This window comes from Prionailurus bengalensis, chromosome A2 (genome assembly GCF_016509475.1).
Source record: "Prionailurus bengalensis isolate Pbe53 chromosome A2, Fcat_Pben_1.1_paternal_pri, whole genome shotgun sequence".
Lineage (NCBI taxonomy): Eukaryota > Metazoa > Chordata > Mammalia > Carnivora > Felidae > Prionailurus > Prionailurus bengalensis.
In genome coordinates, this window is record NC_057348.1 from 2,405,548 (window position 1) to 2,431,881 (window position 26,334).

Consider the following 26,334-nt stretch of genomic DNA (forward strand, 5'->3'; position numbering starts at 1 on the left):
TATTTTTGGGACAGAGAGAGACAGAGCATGAACGGGGGAGGGGCAGAGAGAGAGGGAGACACAGAATCAGAAACAGGCTCCAGGCTTCGAGCCATTAGCCCAAAGCCTGACGCGGGGCTCGAACTCATGGACCGCGAGATCGTGACCTGGCTGAAGTCGGACGCTTAACCGACTGCGCCACCCAGCCACCCCTAAAGTTATGTCTTTAAATTCAAGTCAGTTTTTTAAATTTATTTAAATTCAAGTTAGTTTTTAAAAATTTGTTTATTTAAATTCAAGTTAGTTTTTTTTTAATTTATGTCTTTAAATTCAAGTTAGTTTTTTTTAATTTACTTATTTAAATTCAGCTTCCTTGCTTTTCTTTACAAATGTACAGCTGAATTAAGCTACCCTAAAATTTGTGTTTCCTTTTCTCCATTTGTGAACTTTATCTGCGGAGAGCTGCGCAAGATGAACTGTGGTGAGTCATTTCTATCTATCACTCAGTGTCACATCTGTGGGACACAGAGTGCTGCGTGTCCTTGTGGGTCGTCAATCCTCACCGCCAGCTGTGGCCACAGCATTCCTTTGGGTGAATATCCCACATCCGTTCTTTTGTTTTTCTTAAAAAAAAAAATTTTTTTTTTAACATTTATTCATTTTTGAGGGTGAGAGAGACAGAGCATGAGTGAGGGAGGGACAGAGAGAGAGGGAGACACAGAATCGGAAGCAGGCTCCAGGCTCCGAGCCATCAGCCCAGAGCCTGACGCGGGGCTCGAACTCACGCGAGATCACTCGAGATCTCGCGAGATCGTGAACTCACGGACCGCGAGATCGTGACCTGGCTGAAGTCGGACGCTTAACCGAGGCGCCCCAGACAGTCTTTTTAACAAATGGTGCTGGGACAACTGGACATTCACATATAGAGGAAGAAGGAGGAGGAGGAAAAACAGGAGGGGGAGGGGGAAGAGGAGAGAGAGGAGGAGGGGAAGGGGAGGAGGGGAAAAACCTCTACTTTCATACAAGAAAGAACTCCGCGTGGTCGTAGCTCTAAATGTAACATGTAAAACAATAAAGCTCCCAGAAGAGAAGATCGGAGAACATCTCCACCTCCTCGGGTTTGCCAAACAGTTCTCAGATAAAACACCGAAGACATCATCCATAAAGTTAAAAAAAAAAATTTGATTCATTGAACCATCATCGAAATTTAAAACTTCTGCTCCAGGGAAGACACGATTAAGGGGACGGAAACCCGACCCACGGGCTGGGGGAAAAGCGTTTGCAAACCACGCGCGCGACAACGGACTTGCGCCCAGCCTGCCCAACGAATTTTCAAAACACGGTCGTAAGAAAACAAGGCACTGAAAGGACCCCCGCTTCACCAAGAAGCACACACGGATGTCGCGTGCACACACGCGAGAGTGTTCAATGCCACTGGTCCCTCAGGGAGACACGGATGAAATCCATAAGGAGACACACACGTCTGAAAATGGCTAATACTAAAAATACAGACAATGCTAAGTGCTGGAGACGACACGGAGCAATTGGACCTCATTCATCGCTGGGGGGGGGCGGGTGGCGTGGGGGGGGGATGCAGACTGGGGTGGCCACTTGGGAAACCGATAGCAGTTCCTCACAAAGCCGAACAGTTACCCTGGCCCGGAGATCCCCCTGCTAGAAATTTCTCCCCGAGAAATGAACACGGATGTTCGTCCGAAACCCCGAACACGTGCGCGTGCGGCAGCACTGTTCGTGATCACTGCACCCTAGAAACAACCCCCGTGTGTTCTGTGGGTGAGCACTGCCGTGTGGGGCCCCACAACCGCTCAGCAGCCGGAAGGAACAGGTCCCCGGTGCACCCCCAGCTTGCAGAGGACGGATCTCAAATGCTCCGTGAAAGAAGCCAGTCTGAAAAGCTACCTAAGACAGCATTCATTTGTGCAACCTCCAGAAAAGTACTTTAGAAATCATAGCAACAAAGATCAGTGGTTTCCGGGGACTGGGGACGAGGCGAGGGTCTGACGACGAAGGAGTCCCTGGAGGGAGTATTTCTAGGTGGTGGGAGCACATTCCGTCCTCTGTTCGGGTGATAATTTACATGGCTGTGTGCCTTTGTCAAAATCCCAGAACCGCACACCAAAGAAAGTGAACACGACGCCACGTACATTTCAGAATGAAAACCAAGATAAGTCTGGGGGCGCCTGGGTGGCTCAGTGCAGTTAAGCATCCGACTTTGGCTCAGGTCATGATCTCACTGTTCAGGAGTTCGAGCCCCGCTTTGGGCTCTGCATTGACAATGCAGAGCCTGTGTGGAATTCTCTCTCTCTCTCTCCCTCTCTCTCTCTGCCCCTCGCTCACTTGTGCCCTTTCTCTCTTCAAAAGAGAGAAAAAGAAAGAAAGAAAGAAAGAAAGAAAGAAAGAAAGAAAGAAAGAAAAGATAAATCTTATTACCAAAAATTACTCCCCAAACATAGAGACACCGTAGGAGTGAGAGCATTGGGGACCGTTGGGCACTTCCTGGGGCTGGTGACATCTTCAGTCTTCACCTGGGTTCAGATCAAGTGGATGCAAGTTTCACAAGAATTTATTGGCTTATATATTCACGCTTTATGCGGGGTGTGTGTGTGTGTGTGTGTGTCTTAAAAATATGCAAGAGCTCGCCCTGCTATTCCCGAATAAACTAAAACGTGACAGATTCCCGCTGGCGCCTGGCACGGGGTGGGGGGAGGGGAGAAGTTAAGGGAACTGAAAAGGAGATTTATTTTGAAGCCGGAGAAACTCACGGAGGCCGGGCCCCTGGGGGGGATCGAGGACCCCGGCCGTTTGTTCCGAGGCCAGTGAGCGGGAGCCACAGAAGACGTTAAGCTAGACCCCATGACACCTGGGTCCCGTCGTGGCGTGCTAGGGGCCTGGTGACCCTCAGGGTCCTGGGCCTGGTGCCCGCATCTGGACCCGGGTCTGTGACTCAGCCTGGCCTCCGGGTTTTTGCCAAGCTGGTTATTTCTGTTCTGCTGTTCCCCGGCTCTGCGTGGCTCAGACCTATTTCTGCTTTTCATCTGCCCGGAGGGTGGAAAGTCACTCAGGCCTCCGGCTTTGGGGAGCACCTCTCCTCACAGCCATCCGGTTGTGGGTGGGGGTGGGGTGGTGAGTAGGGCAGCGCCTGCCAGCCCCAGTGACCCAACGGGGGCCCTTATCCAACTTCCCATCTGTTGTTCGTTATGAATCAACAGCAAAGAAAACCACACGGGTCTTGCAGGTCTTGCCGTGGGGGAGGGCTGACGGTTGCTGCTGTGTGACCCCAGGCACATCACTCACCCTCTCTGAGCCTTGCTGGTGCCATCCGAGGGGTGTCCCGAATTACGTGTATCTCCAGCGGGAGGGGTTTTCCAGAACTTTCTAGAGCCTTCTAGAACCTCTCAAAGCGGGGTTTCTACCGTCAAACAGGGCAAAGATCTGCTGGATTGGAGACAACCCAAGACGTCCCCTTTGGCTGTGAGTGCCCATCCAGAAAGCAGCCATGTGTCACCGTCCTATTTCTAGGGTCCCGGGGGGCCCAGGGGGCAGGGGCAGGTGGCCCCACGGCCTTGTCGGGAAAGTCCCTGAACGGCACGTTCCACCCTCAAGGTCCCCCTGTGCCTAGGCTGCCTGTCCGACTCCCCCTCCTGGTGACCTTCCTTGACCCCTATTTAAAGCCCCAACCCAAGCACCCAGCGTGCCCTAGCCCCCGCTCCACTGTCTTTTTCGCTCGGAATGTACGTCGTCCAACAGCCTTGAATGTTAAACAGGTATTTCCTTATCTGCGTCTCCATCTAGAATGTTAGGCTTAGTGTTGTCACTTTGTGCCCTGCTGTGCTCGGCACTGTCCCTGGCACACAGTGGGCACTCAGTCCTCGTCCGCAGGAAGAAGGAAGCCGCCTGGTCAGCGTTGAGAGCCTGGGGCCCTGTGGGCGACAGCAGACTCCGGGCCCTGTCTTGTTCTTCCGCCCGGCGCCCGGGCAACTCACTTCCTGGCCCTGTGCCTCAGTTTCGCATGTGCCCATTGGGGATCACGGGGAGTCGGGGCGACGTGCACCTGAGACGGCCCCTCCACGGGAGCCCCCTGGCTTCCGCCCGTTTCTGGAAAAGATCTTATTGGCCTTGCCACGACCTCTCGACCTCCCCTCACCGGCTCCGCGGAGGGGAAGAAGGGGTGCGCCCGGGGCCCGCCTGGAGGCGGCGTCAGAGGCCCCGGGAGGATGGAGTGCGCCGGTTCTCCAGAATGAGGAAGGAGGGCCCGGTGGGGCGCTGCGGGGACGCTCGCTGCGCCCTGTGGTTGGGCCTTTCCTCCCGGCACCCCGCCCTCCCCGGGGGGCACCCGCCCTCAACCAGTTTGGCAGGGCAGGCCGGGTCTGGAGATGGGCGGGGAGCCCTGAGCCTCCGCGCCTTCCTGGGCGCCTCCTCCCGCCCCCAGCCGCCCGCCGGACACCCAGGCCTCGCCGAGCCGGGCGCCGGGCGCTCGAGGCCGGGGAGTCGGCGTCCCCGGGGGTGACCCCCCCCCAAGAAGGGTGCGCGGCCCCGGTACGCCCGGCGGCCGTCGGGGCGGGGAGCCCTCCCCGGGGCGGGGCCATGCCGCCTGGTGCCCGCTGAGGCCCCCACCATGGCCCGCTCGCTGACCTGGTGCTGCTGCCCCTGCTGCCTGACCGAGGATGAGAAGGCGGCGGCCCGGATCGACCAGGACATCAACAGGATCCTGCTGGAGCAGAAGAAGAGGGACCGCGGAGAGCTGAAGCTGCTGCTTCTGGGTGAGCGGCGGGTGGGGTGCGCACGGGACGCCGCCGGGGACCCCACGGGGCCGGGAGAGCCTGACCCACTTGGGGGCGAGAAGTCTAAGGCCCAGAGAGACCAGGTCCTCGCCCCGAGGTGTGGGCAGCGGGCCGGCCGGGACGGGCTTGTGCAGGGGGGAGGAGGGGGGGGGCAGGCCCCGCGTGCCCTGCCGGCCTCTGCCCTGGCCTCAGGGGAAGGGGGCGATGAGCCCAGGCGTGCAGCCCGCCCCGGGGCCTCCCCGTCGTCCGCCGAGGGCCCTGCCCCCTGTCTGTCTGCCCCACGCCGGCCGCGGAGGGCCTGGCCCCCGCCTGCTCCGGCGGGCTCGCCGCGGAGTCCCTGGGCCTGGGCATTGCCCGCGGGCTGTGACCCACTGGCTCACGGATTCATTCATTCGAGAAGTATCGACTAACTCTCCGGGCGGGCGCCTGCAGCCACGGAGATGGGCGATGTCCCTGCCTCCGGGGACCTCATCTTGCCGACAGGGAGACAGACGGCCCAGAAGCCAATGAGCAGGGAGAGAATTTCCGGCGGCAAGAAGAGTGAGGAGGAAAATAAACCAGGGTGGAAGGGAAGAGTGAAGGGGGCGGCAGGTTGTAAGGCTCCAAGGTTGTGGCCTCCCGAAGCGCGGAGTCTTGTCCCCAGTGCGTGTCCACTCCCTCCACCCCTGGGGCCCTGCGGGCCTCCCCTCCGGAGGCCAGCCTCAGAGGGCCTCCCGGGACATCCTGAGCCCTGGGGTGGGGGTGGGGGGGGCACCAGGGAAGGTCTCGGGTGTCCGGAAGTCACATCTGCCTGCCCTGGGCCAGGAGGCCGGCCATCCGCATGGCGGCCTCACTCTTCCCTGGCTCCGAGGTGGGGGGGGGGGGGCCCTGGGGAGTGGAGAGGAGGGTGTAGAAGCCTGGGGCCCCCAAGACTGCACCTTAATTAGGGCCCTCCTGACTCTAGTCTTTTATGGAAAAGACATCCCCCCCCCCCATTTAGTTTTCCAAGGAACCTGGCATGGGGACGGTCTCAAGTCCCGCCGATGGCCCCGTGGCTAGCCCCTCAGACCCCAACCCCTGCAACTTCCTCCTGCGATCCTTTGACACAGGCCCTTGCCTTCTCTGCTTTTTTCAATTATTTCATTTTCCTGAAGCTTCGGTAAAATCGTCAGTGAGGCTATCTGAGCCTGGAAGGTTTTAATTAAACATTTAATTACTTGGGACGCCTGGGTGGCTCAGTCGGTTAAGCGTCCGGCTTCGGCGTCAGGCCCCGTGCTGACCGCTCGGAGCCCGGAGCCTGCTTCGGATTCTGTGCCTCCCTCTCTCCCTGCCCCTCCCCTGCTCACGCTCTGTCTCTCCCTGTCTCTCAAAAAAATAAGTAAACATTAAAAAATTAAAAAAAAAAAAAAAAAGAATTAAATTACTCGGGGCGCCTGGGTGGCTCAGTCAGTTGAGCGCCTGACTTCAGCTCAGGTCACGATCTCGTGGTTCATGAGTTCAAGCCCCACATCGGGCTCTCGCCTGTCAGTGTAGAGCCTGCTTTGGATCCTCTGTCCCCCTCTCTCTCTGCCCCTCCCCTGCTTGCATGCTCTCTCTCAAAAATAAATAAAATACATTTTTTAATTAAAGAATTTAATTACTGTAAGTGCCGTCTCTATCTGACATCTTCAGACTAGGTAGGCTATTAGAGGAAGAGGGTGTATGATATATGATGTAGTATTGATCCCCTTTGAATACTATTATTATTAGGGCTACTTAGGCTATCTGTTTTTTCGTGCGTCAGTTTTGGTTATCGATGTCTGTCAAAGAACTTGTCCCTTTTCTTCGGAGCTGTCGAAGGTATGGGAATCAATCGTGTGCCCCACTCCCTCGTCCTGAGGGACATGTGAAGCATCCATCTTTCATTCTGTTTGTCTGCTCGCTTCCTCTCGAGCCACCCGGCACGGAGGTTTACCGATGCTGGCGATCTTTCCTTGCACACCTCGAGTTTATGTATCCGAACCTCAGGGCCTTTCCACTTGCTGTTCTCCCTGCCGGTGGCTCTCGGCATCACCCACGCCTCCATGCGGCCGGTGCTGTCACTCAAGGCAACACAACTCGTGTGTCACCTCCGCAGAAAAGTCTTCCTGGATTCCCTGACCACAAAGGCGGCTCATCCTTTTCCTTCCTCCTTTCTTCAGGGCACGGACCGACGTCCTGTAGATTTGTTTAACTTGTTCTTTCCTGTCTGTCTCTCCAGTTACACGGAGGTGGGGACCGTGTCTTTCTTGTTCGTGCCTCTGTCCCCAGCATCCGGCCCAGGGAGCATAGTGAACCTGACAGAGAACAGATGCCCAGAGCATACTTTATGAATGAATAAGCGAATGAAGGAATCCTGTCTCTGGGGCGACCTCCCCTGGAGCTGCACCTCATCTTCCAGAGCTGGGAAGGTCCCCGGTGCCACGCCACGCTGACCACTGCCCAGCCCTCCCCACACCAGGAAGCCCCTTCTGCTGGCGTGCGGTGGGGGCAGGGAGGTTGTTCATGTTCCCAAGCGCTGATGGTGGCCCTGTGGACCACGCTGCGGACTGTGGTTTTGACCGCCCCCCCTACCCCCCAGCCCCAAGGGCTGCTTCCACACCTCTCTCCCTTCTTGAAAACAGGAATTGAAACCAAAAGTTATTTTTTTCCTGGAGGTGGCTGGTCTTTTTGAGGAAGCAGGCTGAGGGGCCGGGAGTCCGTCCCTGACAGGAAGCGACTGGCGTGTTGGAGAATGGTGGGGGGGGAGGTGTGGACATCAGAATGAAGCCATTAAAGGAGCCAGCCGTGTCCACAGAGCGCGAGGTGGATACCGCTCCTGTCCCCAGGTGGGGAAACTGAGGCCCAGAGAGGCGAAGCGATTTGCCCAAGGTCACACAGCCAGGATCGGAACCTAGAATTCTGGTTCCGGAGCCCATGCATTTGACCTCCCTGTGAATGTGCCTCTGGAGAGAAAAGCCACAGCACCCCAGTGACAGATGGGGAAACTGAGGCCCAGGGAGGTGATGGGATTGGTCTGGGGTCGGCAGCCAGTCTGAGCCAGAGCTGGACCTAGAAGCTGAGCCTCTTGCCCTCCGGCATGTCCCCGTGGCCCCGTCTCCTGGAGCATCAGAGGTCTGGGGCGGCCTTCCGCCGTGGAAGCAGCCGCCTGGTTCCCCTTCCTCTCCACCCCCAGGAGGAAGCAGGCCCTACCCCTCTGGCCCACCAGGTGGGAAAGCTGTCCCTGCAGCCCCCAGCCCCATTTGCGGACTTTCCCACAGCAGACCAGGAACCTGGGGCTGGAGAGGTTCCAGAATCCTCCGTGGCTTCAGGACAGTCACGGGCTGCAAAGAGAGGGTTCCACCCAGTGGAGTTTTCAGACTTTAGATTGTGACCCAGTCATGAGTCACAAAATCCATGCTGTGGGTGGCGACCAGGATTTTTTTTGTTTTTCCTTTAACGACACAGGAGAGAAGAAAATCAGTGCCTCGCAAGTCAGCCGTTGCTCTGTGTGACCTTTGATGGGTCCCCACATGTCTGGGGGAGACCCGAGGTCTGAGAGTTGAAAGGCTACCGGGAAGGAGGTCAGAGGGTGTGGTCCCCTGCGGTCGTCTCAGCCCCCCTTCCCGCAGCCCCCGCAGGACCTGTCCGGCTCCCGAGTGTCTGTGGACGCGTGACGTTGACGTGACGTTCGTCGTCCGATACTCTGATGGCGCCTGACCCGGCAGGCGGGCCGGAGCCCATTTTGTCAGTGAAGGACCCACCGGGGCTCGAGTCTACTCCCCTGCTTCTCTGCTCGCTGTGGGACCCCGGGAAAATCACCCCACCTCTCTGATGCCCGGGTGTCTTTTGCAAATAGCAAACCGGTGGGACTCTTTGGGGGGGGGGGGGGTTGGCTGAGGACAGGCATGGGGTATTTTGGCCCAGACACCAAGAGTTAAATCAAGCTCGCGGTGACTATGGATATGGGGAACTTTCTGGTTTAATACCGCTAACCCATGAGCTCTGCACTTGGACAGAACGAGGTCCGAGTCCCAGCTTGGCCCCTTAACCGGCTGCGTTGGCCCAAGGCAAGCCCATCAGCCGGTCTGGGACTCAGTTTCCCCATATGAAGAGTGGGCCAAGAGCCATCTTTCTGTCAGGCGATCTCAGACACATACGGCTCCGTGTTGGAGACTTTCAGGCTGTGGACCCGGGGTGTGGGGGTGTTTTGGGTGTTTTTGGGGGGGAAACTTTTTATTTCGGAATAATTAAAAAAAATTTTTTTCAACGTTTATTTATTTTGGGACAGAGAGAGACAGAGCATGAACAGGGGAGGGGCAGAGAGAGAGGGAGACACAGAATCGGAAACAGGCTCCAGGCTCTGAGCCGTCAGCCCAGAGCCCGACGCGGGGCTCGAACTCCCGGACCGCGAGATCGTGACCTGGCTGAAGTCGGACGCCCAACCGACTGCGCCACCCAGGCGCCCCAATTTCGGAATAATTTTAGATGTACGGAAAAGTGGCAAAGACAGAACAGACAGTTCCCTGTCTACTCAACGGCTTCCCCTGTGTTAACATCTCGTATGACCCCGGTGCACCTGTCACAGTGGGAGAGCTCCCTCGGAACCTCACGACTGCGTTCCGTGAGCGCCGCTCCGGGCCCGGGATGTGGCCGGTTCTCTGCGGGGGCCCTTTTTCTGTTCCAGTTTCCCATTCAGCAGCTCGCATCACATGTCAGGCTCTTCCCCTCGGTTAACTTTTCAGTTTGAAATGCTTTCAGACCCACTGAAAAGTTGGGCCCGGTTCTTCTGCAAACAGTGGTGTTTTACCATATTTCCTCTCTTCTCCATCTCCCTCCCTCTCGCTCCTTTTTTTTTTTTTTTTTGTAAGTTGACTTATTGATTTTTGAGAGAGAGAGTGTGGGAGCAGGGGAGGGGCAGAGAGGGGGCGGGGAAGGGAGAGAGTCCCAAGCAGGCTCCGCGATGTCAGCGCAGAGCCTGACGCGGGGCTCGAACCCAGGAACCATGAGATCGTGACCTGAGCTGAAACCAAGCCTCGGACCTTAACCGACTGAGCCACCAGGTGCCCCAGAGCAACTCATGTTCTTGGACCTCGAGTCCAGCGGACTTAACCACACCTGGTGTCACCCCAGGCCTGCCCTTTGTTGCCCACAGATATGTGGGGACACGGAGCTCCTGGGGGGGCACCCTCTCTTCTCTCCGCCTCCTCCACCCCCACTCTGCTCCCTCCGACTGTTTCCTCTTTCTGGGCTCCACCCCTTCCTTTCCTGCTGCTTCCTGTTCCTCCTTCCAGTCCCCCATCCTGTGCCGGGAAGGACCCCATGCCAGGGTCCCCCAGGAGCTGGGCGGGGCAGGGAGCTGTGGGAGGAGCCTCCCGGTCCCACCCCTCCTGCCTGGCTATCACACCATTTTACAGATGGGAAAACGGAGGCGCGCGCACACACACACACACACACACGCCAGGGCTCAGGCAGCAGGGAGTCGAGCCTTCCTCTCTGAGCTTCCAGACCGGGACTACCGAAGATCTAAGTGTCATCGTCGCAAGCCCAGGGCTGGCTTTTCTGGGCGTGGGACCCGGGCAGTCCCGCAGTGCCCTGGGCTCAGAAGGGCCCCGGCGTGCACTTGGCCCCGTGAATCGTGTAGATGGCCCTGCAAGGACCCCTCTCCCCGCTCTGGTCCATCAGCGAAGCCTTCTCACTCCGTCTCCCAAATATCTCTCGAATGTCTTCTTTCCACCGGGTCCAGCCCCCGTCGTCACTCACCTAGACCTCCACCCCGGACGCCCTGCCCCTGCCCTCGCCCCCGCAGTCTGTCCTCCCTGCCGCGGCCACCGCAGCACACCTTCGAGGACCTGGGTCGGGTGCCCCACTCCCCATAGCTCTCCAGGGCTCCCACCTCCCTGGGGTGAGAGCCCGAGTCCTCTGGGTGGCCCCCAGCCCCCCGCTCCACCTGGCCTCCCCCCCCACCCCCCACTCTGCTCCAGCCAAACAGCCTTTCTGCTGTTCCTCACTATTTTCAGCCCCGCGGGCCAGACCCTCTCGGACTGCCCGCTTCTGCTGCCCGAGCGAGCAAACAGCCAGAGGCCGTGGGGACACAAATGGCGGTGACCGTGTGCCAATAAAACTTTATTTAGGGAACGCCAAAACAGGAATTCCACACCAGCTCCACGTGTGATGAAATACTCGCGTGTGTGTTTTTTTTTTTAATTCCTTTCAATCGTTTAAAAATGTCAAAACCACAAGGACAGAAAGTATTTGAGCCGTGAAAGCTGTCGCACAAACTGAAAACCTGCTGGGCACGCGGACACAGGCTGCGGGCCGGCTGGCCCCTCGCGCCTGGTTGGCTGACCCCCCCCCCCCCACCAGGGGCCTCTTACGGGGCGCTCGTTTACCCTCGCAGGCAGGCTCTGACAGCAGGGGAAACTGAGGCACGCAAGGGGAAGGCGCTCGCCCAGGGTTCCGGAGCGGGGTTGGAGCCCCGGAGGCCGGGGTGGCGGGTGGCGGGAGCCCCGGGGACTGAGCTGCTGGTGTCTCCACCCCCCCACCCCCCCCCCAGGCCCCGGCGAGAGCGGGAAGAGCACGTTCATCAAGCAGATGCGCATCATCCACGGGGCGGGCTACTCGGAGGAGGAGCGCAAGGGCTTCCGGCCCCTCATCTACCAGAACATCTTCGTGTCCATGCAGGCCATGATCGAGGCCATGGACTGGCTGCAGATTCCGTTCAGCAGGCCCGAGAGCAGGGTGAGCGAGCGGGGGGCTCGGGCCGGGGCCGCGTGCTGGTGGGCCTGTGGCACTGGGGGTGGGACCCGTCCCTTCCGACCCCCGGGCCCAGGCCGTGTCCACTAGGACCCCCGGGGCAGGATGCGTGCCCTCTGACCCCAAAGCCCAACACATCTTCCCCTCACAACTTCCGGGGCAGGACCGCGTCCCCTCAGACTCCCCCACCCTCTCAGGCCGAGTCCCCTCAGAAACTGCCACCCTGTCAGGACCGTGTCCCCTCAGACACCCCCACCCTGGTGGGACCATGTCCCCTTGGAGCCTCCAGATCAAGACTATGTCCCCTCAGAACCACAGGTCTGGGCCGTGTCTCATAGAACCTCCATTCAGGGCCATGTCCCTTTGGACACCTGGGACAGGGCCGTGTTTCTTGGGTCCCCAGGTCTTGTTAACTCTACCCCAGGAGTTTCCATGCATTCCAGGCAACTTGGCATCAGCTCCCCTCTCGTGCTGTCCTGTGGGCCCTGCGATGACAGGGGTGGCCTGGGGGGGGGGGGGTCCCGAACCAGCACCCGCTTTGCTGTAGCAATGTTAATACCATCGACCGGCGACAGAGTCCGGCTTCGGGGCGGGCAGCTCCGTGTGCACGTGTCACGGGAACACTTCCCACGCTCTCCACCCTCGTCACAAATGGTGGGGAGCACAGTGCAGTACGGTTCCCGGCAGGCCTCTCGCACGTGGTCCTCCTGAGGAACTAGAAGGTTATGGCCTCGAGTGGCAGATCCCCAGATCTCCCTGCCCCAGCCCCATGCCGCTGTCCGTGTCCGTGAGTTTGCTTTTTCTAGAAGCCTCACGCAAGTGGGGTCATGCAGTATATGTCCTTCTGTGCCTGGCTTATTTCACTTAACGTGATGTCCCCCAGATTCATTCATGTCATTACCTCTTGCGGATTCCCCTTCTTTTTTTAAGGCTCAGCAACAGCCGTGTGTGTGTGTGTGTGTGTGTGTGCACATGCACCACATTCTCTTGATGGACATTTAGGTTGTTTCTACGCCTTGGCTATTGTGACTCGTGCCGCAGTGAACACAGGATGTTAGTATCTTTTCAAGATCCTGATTTCAATTCTTTTGGTTAAACGCTCAGAAGTCGAATTGCTGGATCACAGGGTAGTTCTATTTTAATTTTTTTCAGGACCCTCCACACTTGTTTGCATTCCCCCCAACAGCACAGAGGGCTCCAATTTCTCCACACCCTCGCCAGCACTTGTGGGTTTTTTTAAAATATTTATTTATTTTTGAGAGAGAGAGACAGACAGACAGAGCACAAGCAGGGGAGGAGCAGATAGCGGGAGACACAGAATCTGAACTGTCAGCACAGAGCCTGACACGGGGCTCGAACTCACAAACTGTGAGATCATGACCTGTGCCAAAGTCGGATGCTTAACTGACTGAGCCACCCAGGTGCCCCTAGAATAGCGGTTCTAACTGAGATATAACCCACGTGGTGAAGAAGCCAGTTCACAAGCTCAGTGAAGCCATCATAACGTAAGTGCACGTGTGTAATCACTGCCCAGGACGAGAAGCAGAACGTGTCCCCAGAGGCTCCTTCCCCAAATCACTACCCCCCAGGAGTAACCAGCAGCTATTTTGGGGTTGCCTAGTTTTGAACTTCTCACACATGGAATTATACAGAACGTTCTCGCATGTCTGGCTTCTGACACTGCTCTGTATGTCTGTACTTCTTCCGTCTTTGGGGGCATAGTTGTGGTTTGTTCATTTCTATCATATGTGTTTCATGAAGACCTACACATCTCTGTTGGGTATCTATGTAGAAGATTTGGATCATAAAGTAGATTAGATTAGGAGGAGACACCAGACCATCTCCAAGCACTTGACTATTTCACATTCCTGCCAGCAGTACATGAAGAGTTCAGTTGCCACTCATCCTTGCCAACACTGGATGCTGTCGGCTCGTTTTAGCCATTCTGGTGGGTTCTTGGGAGTATTTCATTGTGGTTCTGATTTGCATTTCCCTGATTAAGAAGGAGGCTGCACACCTCTTCACAGGTTTGTCGGACATTTGGATATTCCATTTTGTGAAACAACTGTTCAAATCTTTCGCCCATTTTTGTTTTTGGCTTTGTTTTTGCCCTTTTTTTTCCCTTACTGATTTATAGCAGATTCTTTGTACGTTCTGGAGGAGAGCACTTTGTTGTGTATTTTGTAAATATTTTCTGCCCATCCATACCTTGCATCTTCATTGTTTTCACAGTGTCCGGATGAATAGCTCTTAATTTTAATGAAGTGCAGTATGTCAGTCTTCTGCTCACTGGTGTGTTGTTGGATTTTTGCTTTTTGTGTTTGTTTGTTTGTTTGTTTGTTTGTTTGTTTGTTTTTGGTAGCCAGCTTAAGAGATGTTTTTCCTCCTGAAGGTCATGATGAAATTCTCTATCGCTATCTTTAACTTTTTTTACTTGTTTTTTAAAGCGTTATTTATTCTTGAGAAAGCGAGAGAGAGAAAGCATGCTCATGGGAGCAGTGGAGGGGCAGAGAGAGAGGGAGAGAGAGAGAGAATCCCAAGCAGGCTCTGTGCTGTCAGCATGGAGCTGGACGCGGGGCTCGAACCCACAAACCGGGAGATCATGACCTGAGCTGAAACCAAGAGTAGGATGCTCAACCGACTGAGCCCCCCAGGTGCCCCTCTATTGCTGTCTTTTAAGTGGAGCTTTATTGTTTCAGATTTAGATTTACCTTGTACCTGGAATTGATTTCTGTGTAGGGTGTGATCACGTTTCTTTCCTTTTTTATCCTCCTGGTGCAGATATTCAATGGTGGCAGTGCCCCTTGACATTTTCCCCACCGTACCACAGTCTCGTCTTTGTGATCAATCGGCTGTTCAGATGTGCCTGGATCTGTTAACGCTCGCTGTTCTGTTCTGCCGGTCAATTTCTCTGCCTTTGAGCGAACATCATTTCATGTTAGTGATTGTAGCTTCCTAATACGTAGTCTCGGAGCCTGCGAGTGGAAATCCTTCCACTTTGTCCTCCAGAATGGCGTCGGCTGCTCCGGGCCCTTTTGCATATCCACATTAAGTTTAGAATTATCTTGTCAGTGTTTACGCGCACACACGCCTTTCTGGGATTTTGGTAGAATTGCATGGAATCTGTAGATTAATTTGGGGAGAGCTGGCAGCTTAAAAATCCTGAGTCTTTCAATCCACGAACACGGCACAGCCTTCCAATTATTTAGATCCTTTACATTTTTTTCCTTAGCGGGACGTCTGGGTGGCTCAGTCGGTTAAACGTCCGACTTTGACTCAGGTCACGATCTCAAGGTTCATGAGTTCGAGCCCCGCGTCGGGCTCTGTGCTGACAGTGCAGAGCCCCCTTTGTTGTTGTTGTTTTTTAATGTTTTCTTTTTTTCTTTCTTTATTTAGAGAGCATGAGCAGGGGAGGGGCAGAGAGAGAGAGAGAGAGAGGGAGAGAGAGAATCCCAAGCAGGCTCCATGCTGCCAGCACAGAGCCCGATGCGGGGATCGAACTCACAGACCGTGAGATCATGACCTGAGGTGAAATCAAGAGCCGGGCGCTTAACCGACTGTGCCACCCAGGTGCCCCGCAGAGCCTACTTTGGATCATCTTTCCCCCCCCACACCCCTCCTCTGCTCGCACGCGTGCGCCAGCTCGCACGAATAAACATTTAGTAAACAAATTTTTTCTTCGTGATGTTTGTATATTTCAGCGTGGAGAGATTTCACGTGTGTTGTTAGATTTATTCCTAGGTATTTGATATCTTTTTTTTTTTTTTTTGCTACTGTAAATGGGATTTAAATTCTTGAAAACGTCCACCAGTTGGTGGTTAATATGTAGCCACACATCGGATGTGTGTCTGTTGATCTCGCCAAGGTAACTAGCTTATTCTGACAGCTCATCGCTAGACTGTGTTGGACTTTCTACGTGCAGTCATGCTCTCGGCGAGTAACCACCGTGTGACCTACTCCTTTCCAAACCTGACGCCTTTCGTTTCCTTTCCCTCTTGGGTGGCCCTGGCGAGGACCTCAGTAGAAGTGGTGGCCCTCGTCGTCACACTCCCAGGCACAGAGGCACACACACACCCTCACGAGCATACACGCACGTGCCCACACGGACACACGCACACGTGTGCACAGGCCAATGCAGAAGTCTGAGCCGCCGTCCCTGCTGGAAGGAAAGGAGGAAGGGTGGAGGCAGGGGAGGGGCAGCACGAGGGGCCGGCGGGCGCACGGCTCCGGCTGCGTGTGCCTCGACCTCCCCGCGGGACCTGCACGCATTGTTTCATCACGCTACCTGTCTGTCGTGAGGGCACCTGTAGCGACTTGCCTCATGAGTGTCAAAGATGCAGAACTGATGTCCCTGCACGTGCCTTCTCTGCTGCCCCTCTGCCCTCCATCTGGGGACAAAGGCGGGCGCGAAGGAAGGAGCAGAGGCGAGGCGGGGGGGGGGGGCTAGGAACTGCGGTGTGGGGGCGGGGTTCCGTCGCAGAGGGGCACAGTGGCTCGCGGGGATGTCTGACTCGCCCCGTCCCTCCCTTCCCAGCACCACGCCAGTCTGGTCATGAGCCAGGACCCCTACAAAGTGACCACTTTCGAGAAGCACTACGCGGTGGCCATGCAGTGGCTGTGGAGGGACGCCGGCATCCGGGCCTGTTATGAGCGTCGCCGGGAGTTTCACCTGCTGGACTCGGCCGTGTAGTGAGTGCGGGGCTCGGGGGCGGCAGGTGTGGGGCCCAGATGCAGCCGGTGGCGAACTCGTCCCGGGACAGAAGGGGCCCAGGCTGGTTGGCTCCCACTGCGGGAGGTGCTGTGGATGGTCTTGCTCCCAGGTGACGTCGTTCCTGGGGGGACACAGCTCCTGGGGTGACGTCGTTCCTGGGGGGACACAGCTCCTGGGGTGACATCGTTCCAGGGGAGACACAGCTCCTGGGGTGACGTCATTCCTGGGGAGACACAGCTCCTGGGGTGACGTCATTCCTGGGGGGACACAGCTCCTGGGGTGACGTCGTTGCTGGGGGGACACAGCTCCTGGGGTGACATCGTTCCTGGGGGGACAGTGCTCATCACCACGCAGTGACACTCCCTGGGCACGATGCTGGGCATTGAGGGCGATTTGACAGCTGCAGCCTGTTCCCAGGCCGTCACTTTTCTTGGGACAGTGCCACTCCTGGGGGTGACACCCCTCCCCCGGTGACACTGTTCTTGAGTTCACGCTGTCCTTGAAGTCCTGCTGTTCTGAGGGTGAGGCTGCTTCGCCCCGTGCTCCCTCAGCCTCAGGGTGATGCTCCCGGGCCACCTGCAGACCCAGAGGTCCGGCCCCTCCCCAGCAGCTCCCCTCCCCCCGCAGGGTCGTCTCTGGGCTTTGGAGGGGGGTCTGAGAAACAAAGGGAGGCTGCGAGACTAGGCCTCAGGGCTCCTCACTCCACAGCTACCTGTCCCACCTGGAGCGCATCACTGAGGAGGACTACATCCCCACGGCACAGGACGTGCTCCGGAGCCGCATGCCCACCACCGGCATCAATGAGTACTGCTTCTCCGTGCAGAAGACCAACCTGCGGTGAGCCCACGGCCCGGAGCTGGGGAAAGCTTCCTGTAGGAGGGGGCAAAGGAACTGGGGCCCTGAAGGATGAATAGGAGTCTCCCAGTACCAGTCCTCAAGCGGCTTCCAGGCTGAAGTAGGCTGAGCTGGATCTAGACATCTTGAGTCCCCATGCAGTCAGGTGTGGGACCTGGAAGAGCCCGGAATGACGCCACCAGAGGTCCAGGAGGGCAGGTCTTCCTGAAGGAGGGGACATTGGTATTGGGGCATTGAAGGTTGAATAGGAGTTCAGTCGGATAACTCGAAGGGCTGCTGGGTAGGAGGAGACGGAGACTGTGTGGTCAGCGGTTTTCCAGAGGGATCGATTTGGGCCTGGGGAAGCTCAGAGGGTGATCCCCCCGATGGGGTGAGGCTGGAGGTCAGGGGACTCGGGAGTGGGTGGGAGCCATGATCCAGGCAGGGAGCGCTGGTAAGGGCCAGGGCAGTGGTCGCAGGGATGGAAATGAGGGGATGGAGCAAAAATTGCTTCCGACATAGAATGGGCAGGACCAGATGAGTCCAAGGATCAGAGAATCTGGGCGATGGGGTAAATGTCGGGTCACGGTGGTGGTGGCAGCGTGGGGGTGTTAGACCAGACAATGATGTCCTTTGGGGCACGTTGAGTCTGAGGGATCTGGGGCATCTGGGAGGTGGCTAGACACACACAGGCCCGAGCTGGAAGGCAGAGGCGTGAGTGGCCAGTGCAGCAAGGGGTCCAGGCGGAGTGACGGCCAGCGTCGAAGACCAAAGGTGAGGTCGGGAAGAGTACACCGGGAAAAGCGACTTCTGGGATTGGCATTTAGAGGGTCATCAGTGACCTTAACAAGCTCCGTGTCTGTGGGCTGATGGCAGGGAGCTGTGGAGGGTGCGGGGTGAGGACTGGACACGGGGGTTGTGCTCACCTCACCCATACTGAGTCTCACACTGTCCTGAATTAATACCCCAAACGTGCTCCTCTGGCTTTTGCAATAGTCCTCACCAGGAAGGCTCATAATTTATCTGTTTGCCATCAGTCTCCTCCCCTGACGGAGAGCCCCACAAGGCTAGGGGCTGAGTTTGATTCCCCTGCTTTGCTAAGTGATGATCAGCTCAAGATCAGAGTGGAAGTTAGTGAATGTGGGAGGAGAGTTGGAAAGATGGAAGGATAAATGAGTGGATGGATGGGTGAGTGTATGTATGTATAGGTGTGTGGAGGGTGGGTGGACGGGTGGGTGGATGGACGGAAGAGTATGTGGGTGGTTGGATGGATGGATGGATGGTTGAATGGTTGGATGGATGGATGCATGGATGGAAGAATATGTGGGTGGTTGAATGGATGGTTGGTTCAATGGCTGGCTGGCTGGCTGGCTGGATGGATGGAATTGTATGTGGGTGGTTGGATGGATGGATGGATGGTTCAATGGTTGGATGGATGGATGGATGGATGGACGGACAGAAGAATATGCGGGCGGTTGGATGGATGGATGGTTCAATGGTTGGATGGATGGATAGATGGATGGATGGATGGATGGACAGAAGAGTACGTGGGTGGTTGGAGGGATGGATGGATGGTTCAATGGTTGGATGGATGGATGGATGGACAGAAGAATATGTGGGCGTTTGGATGGATGGATGGATGGTTCAATGGTTGGATGGATGGATGGATGGACAGAAGAATATGTGGGCGGTTGGATGGATGGATGGATGGTTCAATGGTTGGATGGATGGATGGATGGATGGACGGAAGAGTGTGTGGGTGGTTGGATGGATGGATGGTTCAATGGTTGGATGGATGGATGGATGGATGGATGGATGGACGGAAGAGTGTGTGGGTGGTTGGATGGATGGATGGATGGTTCAATGGTTGGATGGGTGGACGGACGGACGGACGGATGGATAGATGGGTGGATAGATTGTAAAAGTTTAGGAATGAAGGTAGAGGTTGGGGAAGTCACAGGAAAGGCTGGGCTGAGGTGCTGACTTTTAAGTGAGAACCCTAGAGTGTTCCTAGGTGAGGAGAGAGCTAATCAGTGGGGTAAAGGATCAGAGGGATCCGATTAGGAGATGGGAGGCTGGCAAGTAACCTACCCCACATATATCTCAGTCCGCTAAGCCCCACTTGTAGCCACTGCACCCCTATCCCGCTCTGGGGTTGGAGGGGGTCTGAAGAGGCACAAGAGGGGTTGGCTGGTCTGTCGGATCAGGAGCCACAGGCGCTAGCCTTGGCTTCCCGTCCATGCAAAGGGGCAAGTCCCTTCTTGCTCTGAGGGTTCTGGCATTTCCTGTTGGCTGCCTGTGTAGCAGTCCCATCCCCGGGGAAATGACGCAGGGCTCGTTATCAGCGACCCACATTTCTTAGAGAGAGAACAGGAAGGCGGGAGGGCTCAGGCTTTGTTGTGGTGTGTGTGTGTGTGGGGGGGTGGAGGCTGGGCTTTCGCCCTGGGCCACACACCGAGGGGATGGCGTTGTCCAGCCAGGACCGTGTGGCTGCATTTCACAGATGGGGAAACTGAGTTCTAGAGCTCTTCTGCGCTTTGCCCCCCCTACCCCCCTCACCCCCCCCCCCCCCCACCCAGCCAGCCAGAACCAGGGCAGACTCCGGATGTGTCTGACCCTCTGTCCTCTAACACAGGGGCAGAAATCAGGCAGCCCAGGGCAGAAGCCCGGCAAAATGTCCCCCTCCCGTGCCTCAGTTTCCTCGTGTGTAAATGGGCAAAATAGTAACACCCACCTTGCAGGGTGGCTGAAAGGCAATTAACACACAAGGGGTGTTGGCCCAGGAACTGGCACCGATTCTGGCTGCTATTAATATTGGTCTTGACGTGTCCCAGCTGTCTGGGGTGCCGTGTCACGGGGCCCTGATTGGGTCTGAGTTCTGACCCGGGCTGGCTCCTGGCAGGATCGTGGACGTCGGGGGCCAGAGGTCGGAACGGAAGAAGTGGATCCACTGCTTTGAGAACGTGATCGCCCTCATCTACCTGGCCTCGCTCAGCGAGTATGACCAGTGTCTGGAGGAGAACAACCAAGAGGTGAGGTCCACCGCGGGTGCGGGGGCACCGCCTCCTGCTGGCCTCCAGGCGTGCAGCCGAGCAGGACAGCCCATGGCCGCGCCTGATGGGGTCCGGGTGTGTCTGGCGTGGCTCTGAATCCCGCCCCCCACTCTTCCGTGGTCAGAGCGCTGCGTCCCGAGACACAGATACACACACACACACACACACACACACACACACAAAAAGGGACGCCGGAGCCCCTGGCCGCAGCCCCCCCAGGAAGCGCAAGGCAGCTGGCCTGGCAAAATGGGTCATTGCCTCAGGGGCAGTGTCCTGCTTTTATTCCGAAAGGCTGGACAACACTCTTTTGTGAGCTCTTCTCCTAATTAAGACCCGGCCCATTTCTGACATCGGGGCTTCTAGGGGTTACGCTTCCACACGGACAGTTTGGGGATCCAGGGGTCAGATGCTATCGTCCTGACTTTCAGACCGAATCAAACAGTATGAATTTGAGGTTGTTCTGCCACAGAGCTTGCTCCAAGGTGTCCTAGTTTGCTGGGCTGTCCTAACAAAGTACCACAGCCCGGGGGGCCGGAGCCACAGAGACTTTTCTCCCAGCGCCCGAGGCCACACACCCCGGATCCGCACGTTGGCCAGGCTCGGTCCTCCTGAGCCTGCGGGGGAGACCGTCCCAGGCGCTCTCCGCTTCTGGGGGTCACTGGCCATCCTTGGTGTCCCTTGTTCTGTGCACCCGTTGCCCATCTCCGCCTCCGGTGGTCCCATGGGCTTTTCCCCACGTATCTGGGTCCAAACGTCCCCTCTTTAAAAGGACACCTGCCACCAGACGCGACAATCTAGAAGGACCTCTTCTTAACTAATTACATCTTCAAAGACCCTATTTCCAAATATGGTCCCATTCTGCGGTTCCAGAGGGGCGTCAACTTGGGGACACTCGTCGGAGCAGTACGGGCCACACAAAAGCGTGGGCCACCCCCTCCGACCCAGCCAGGAATCGGGGAGCCCTGAGCTCCCGGACGGTAGGCTGGCAGCCCCCTCCCCACGTGGGGGAGGGCTCGTGTCTGGACCAAGGCGGCCGTCGTGTTGGAGCCGTGGTCTGTCTGTTCCCCCCGAACAGAACCGGATGAAGGAGAGCCTGGCCCTGTTCGGCACTATCCTGGAACTTCCCTGGTTCAAAAGCACGTCCGTCATCCTCTTCCTCAACAAAACTGACATCCTAGAGGAGAAGATCTCCACCTCCCACTTGGCTACCTACTTCCCCAGTTTCCAGGGTGAGTGGTTCTAGAACTCTCTAAGCCCTTCAGCTCCAACGAGCAGCTCCCAGGAGAGATGCTGGTCCAGACCCTGCCCCAGCTGGAGTCAGTGGAGTTTCAAATGGGATCAGACAGACCTGAGTTCCAGACCCAAGCCGTGAGCCTCAGTTTCCCCCTCTGTGGGGGGGGGGGGGAAGGATGGCAGCCATCATTCCCGAAGCACCTGCTTCAAGCAGGGGTTCTAAAGACGCAGGTGTTACAGATTCTCTGCACATGGTCTGCTGTCGAGTTCATTGTCATGAGCCACACCTGGAAGGTGTCAACCTTTTCCAGACTCTGCCTGGGTTTTCGAGACTTTTTTTGAGTCTTTCATAGTCACTGCATCTATGTCTAATCAGATAGCAGAATATTTTGTTACTTTTAAGAGAGAGAGAGAGAGCAGAGAGAGGCAGAGAGAGAGGGAGACAGAGGATCCGAAGAGGGCTCCACACTGAAAGGGGGGGGCCCGAGGTGGGGCTCGAACTTACGAGCTGCAAAATCATGACCTGAGTTGAAGTCGGACGCCCAACCGACTGAGCCACACAGGCGCCCCCTCGGTTAGCAGAACACCGAGGAAATGGGTGCCTGACCTTTGAACAAGTCCTTCCAGGACACAACGTTTTCACAGATAGAGCAGCCCTCTTTCCTGCGGTGCTTGTAGCTAACAGGTTTGTGCAGCGTCTCGGCAATTGCGCGTGAATCGGGACAGGACGACTTCACTGAGCGGGTTTGGGGGCGAGCCGTCAGCGCAGACGGAGGGGCGAGGGCCTGGCCGCCTAGAGAGGATTACGGGGGAGTCGGGCACAGGTCAGTGTATCCCGCAGAGGGGAGGTGGGGTTTCGGAGGGTCCCGGGAAGGGGTGTATTGGCTAGCACTTTCCGCCCAGGGCCACTGCGAGGACGCAGCATGGCTGTCTCAGGGTAGCCAGACGTCAGCCCGGGGGTGGGGGTGGGGGTGGGTGGGTGGGGAAGCCTCTGCTCCCGACGTGGTGGCCTCAGAGGTCCCGGATGGTCACAGCCGCCTCATTCTATGGCTCAAGCCAATCAGTCAGGCCAGCTCCCACTCAAAAGGGGACAGACTCTCGTCTTGGTGGCCGAATGGCACACACGTAAAGGGGTGGGGGGAGCGATGGCAGCTGTCCTGGGGACAAGCTGGCTTCATCTCCTGGCATCGCAAACTAGGAGGCTGAAAACAACAGACGTGGATCCCCATCAGTTAAGGCGCCCAGAAGTGTGAAATGAAGCCGGGGTGGGTTTGTTCCGGAGGCTCTGAGGTCCGATCTGTCCCTGGTGGCTCTTAGTTTCTGGCGTTACCTGCAATCCTCGGTGTCCCTGGACATATGGATACATCCCTCCAATCTGCCTCTGTTGTCACATGGCCTCTCTCTCTCTCTGTGTCGTTCCTCTTCTTATAAAGATGCCAGTCATTGGCTGTAGGGCCCCCCCCAATCCAGTGTGACCCCATTTCAAGCTAACCAATTACATCTGAAAAGACCTTATTTCCAAATGAGGTGCCTTGGTCATATTCTGAGGTTCTCGGGGGACGTTGGATTTGGGGGAACACTGTTCGCCCCAGTACACAAGCAATGTGGCAGATGAAGGTCTTAAGCCCGGTGACATCACCACGGGCGTGACGCTTGGCCTTGTCAGGTCTCGCAGCCCACGAGGCCAATCTCAGCCAATCATACCCGGAAGACTCAGGGGCCCGAGAGACAGATGGCAACTTGTCCCAGCATGGCGGACGCCCCTTGTTCCCTTCCCGGCTGGGCGGCCTTGGGAATGGGAACGTGGTCTGGAGAGTCGGGGGAGGGGGATAAAGTGGATAGTTTTGAGGCACTGTTTTCCTTCATGTCAAAGGAAACGCTCATGGCTCACCTTTTTCTCCCAGCCAAAGGAGTACTCTGCCGACTTCCGGGTGTCAGTCCTTGCCTGTTCTGTACTGAATAACGTTTGTGATTTTAACAGCGGCTAAGGTATCTAACACTGCCGGAGGCGCCCTCACGTATGGACTCATTTGATCCCCGTTAAAAAGTCCTGTGCAGTGGAGCTCTTCCTCCTCACCGCTATAGAGGTGGGGAAACTGAGGCACAGAGAGGTGCAACCGCTTGCCAAAAGTCACACGGCCAGCGAGTGGCAGAGGCAGGATTCGAACCCAGGCTGTCTGGATCCGGAGCCACCAGCCTTAACCACTGGGTACCCTGCCTGGCTGGAAGAATCAGAAGAACATTCTGATTATGGAGCACAGAGCCCTCCACATGATTGCATTGAATCCTCACAACTCTGGGAGGCTTGGGACTGTTAGGATCCCCATTTGTAAATGGGGAGACTGAGGCTCACAGCGCTAACATGGACTAACATATAAGGCAACCCAACGAGTAAGTAGGAGAACCAGGGATTGGGTTCTAGAAGCCCTTGCCCACATTGTGCTTGGGAGAGAGAGAGAGAGAGAGAGAGAGAGAGAGAGAGACTGAGCATGGCAGGTGCCTCACCAGGGTGGCCACCCCTCCCCTTCTCTTGGCCTCGGTTTACCCCTCTGCGCCTCTCAGGAATGTCTTAATCTGCAGCTCTAGGCTCCCATCCCCTTAGCTGCAAGCCCAGCCAAGTGAGAGGGTTTCCTTCTTTAACACAGTTCTGCCTCAAGTCCCAGGGCCAAGTCTTATTGGTCCATTCCAGGTCATGTGACTCACCTGAGTCCATCCTCGATGATCCCATTGGCTGGACCTGAGAGTCACGTGACCCTCTAGAAAAACCAAAGATGGCGCCGGCCTGCACCATGGCGCGTGGTTCCTGGGGCGCCTGCAGCCCCGTTGATGTGCATGCGTGGAGCAGGGTCTCCAGATCCCCTCCTTGACCCAGGAGACTCTCCCTCCTGCCCCACGAGCCCCGTGCCCTGACTGCCCATCCCCTCCTCCCCTCCCCCAGGCCCGAAGCAGGACGTGGAGGCAGCCAAGAAGTTCATCCTGGACATGTACACTAGAATGTACTCCAGCTGCGTGGACAGCGCCGACGGGGGCAGGAAGGGTCCGCGCTCCCGGCGACTCTTCAGCCACTACACGTGCGCCACGGACACGCAGAACATCCGCAAGGTCTTCAAGGACGTGCGGGACTCGGTGCTGGCCCGCTACCTGGACGAGATCAACCTGCTGTGAGCCAGGCCCCGCTGCCCCCGGGCTCAGACCCGCGCGCGGCAGGCGGGACCTGCGGGCGGACCGGTGCTCAGGGAGCCCGGATGCCGCTTGTCGCTCGGCCCCAGGTCCAGGTGGCCGAAGGGCTGTGAGTGAGTCAGAGGTTGACGGCGGCGGGTCGTCGTCCCCCTCCTGTCTCTGCCCCTCACTAGGACAGCCCCTGGGTTTGCTCCCCCCCCCCTTGACTCAGTTTACCTCCTCGGAAAGGGAGGGCAAGGGCCACTTGGGATGCCAGGGTGGGGGGGAAAGTGGGGCGAGCAGAGGATGTAGGATCTCTCCTGGGCAGAGGCCGGGACCTCCGCGGAGGTGCCGCCCCAGCCCCGTGATGGGGGAGTGGGCCTTCCATCGAGGGACCGGACTCTGGCGCCCCCTAGCGGACAGGAAGCGGCACCGACCCGCTGAGGCCTGGGTAGCGCGGGGACTTCCTGTTCCCGGCTGGAAAAGCGCCCCGGAAAACGCTGTCCCTTTCACGATCTGAGGCTCACAGGGTGTCCTGCCCTGTTTACAGACGAGGGAACCTGAGGCCCACAGGCACCCCCCCGCTTCCCAGGCTGGGGGCCGGGCGCACCGCAACATCCCTTCTGTATTTATTCCCTCCCCTTCTGTGGCGCCCCTCCCAGGACATTAAAGAAGCGACATTCTGGACACCTGTGGTTTCTTAGGGTCGTCCTGTTTATCACTGCGCGGCCCCTTCTCGGGGCGCCTGTCCCAGGCGGGGTGGCACCACGGAGCAGGAGGGAAGCGATCGTGTGGACGTGTGGGACGTGTAAGCCCGCCCTGTGTTGTCACCCCAAAATTCCAGGGGCCCCCCACCCACCTCCGATGAAGGTGAAGGTTCAGACGTCGAGGGCTCCACTTACCCGGGACCGCGGTCTCCCGCCACCTTCAGGGCCCGGCGGGTCACAAGCCCGCCCACCTCTGCTTTCCGATGAGGAAACCGAGGCACAGAGACACAGAATCATCTGACGAAGGCTCCGGCCTGCGAGATGGCAGGGCCGAGAAAGTGATTCATCCAACACTTTTGTTCTTTTCCTTTTAAACATATGAACTTCATGTTTCGGGATAGTCCCATTGACAGAAAAATTGTGAAGAGAGTACAGAGTTGCCTTACGAAACCACACTCCGTGTCCCCTACTGTTCACATCTTATGTTAAGATGGTACTTGAAAATTTTTCTAATGTTTAATGTTATTTTAGACAGGGGGGAGGGGAGACGGGCAGAGGGAGAGAGAATCTTACGCAGGCTCCTCACTGTCGTTGGAGCCTGATGCGGGGCTCAATCTCACGACCGTGAGATCCCGAGCTGAGCTGAAATCAAGAGTCGGGCGCTCAACCGACTGAGCCGCCCATGTTTGGTAATTTTAAAGAACTTCTTGGTTTTATTCAGAGATTCGTGAATCGGGGAGCATCGCCTCTGGCAGACAGATAGAAGCCCCTGGCTTGATTTTGATGAGCTTGGCAGTTTTCAAGCACGCGGGGCAGGGATTGCCTTGGTTTCCCGGGACCACAAAATAAAGGGCCACACGCTTTGTGACTTCATGGCAGATTTTTACTCTCAGTGCTAGAGGGCAGAAGTCAAGGGGTGGCAGGGCTCTCTCCCTCCGAAGACCCCAGGGCTGGATCCTTCCCTTCCCGGATCTTCCAGCTTCTGGGGGCTCCAGGCGCCCCTTGGCCTTGGCTCAGTCCCTCCTGTATCTCCGCCTCTCTTCATGTGGCCCCTTCTCCCGTGTGTGTCCACGTTTTCCCCCCTCAGAGGGGACAGCGGTCGTACTGAATGGGGGCCCACCCTA

General features: G+C 57.1%; 1 protein-coding gene across 1 annotated transcript; it reads left to right on the top strand.

The window, feature by feature from the left end:
- The first annotated feature begins 4,007 nt into the window (after positions 1 to 4,007).
- On the top strand, positions 4,008 to 26,078 carry GNA15 (G protein subunit alpha 15). The gene is made up of 7 exons (XM_043586107.1): positions 4,008 to 4,760; positions 11,314 to 11,498; positions 16,048 to 16,202; positions 16,933 to 17,061; positions 19,961 to 20,090; positions 21,187 to 21,340; positions 24,283 to 26,078. The coding sequence occupies exons 1-7, from the start codon at positions 4,616 to 4,618 to the stop codon at positions 24,507 to 24,509; spliced, it is 1,125 nt and encodes a 374-aa protein (XP_043442042.1). The 5' UTR covers positions 4,008 to 4,615; the 3' UTR covers positions 24,510 to 26,078.
- The last annotated feature ends 256 nt before the right edge of the window (positions 26,079 to 26,334 follow it).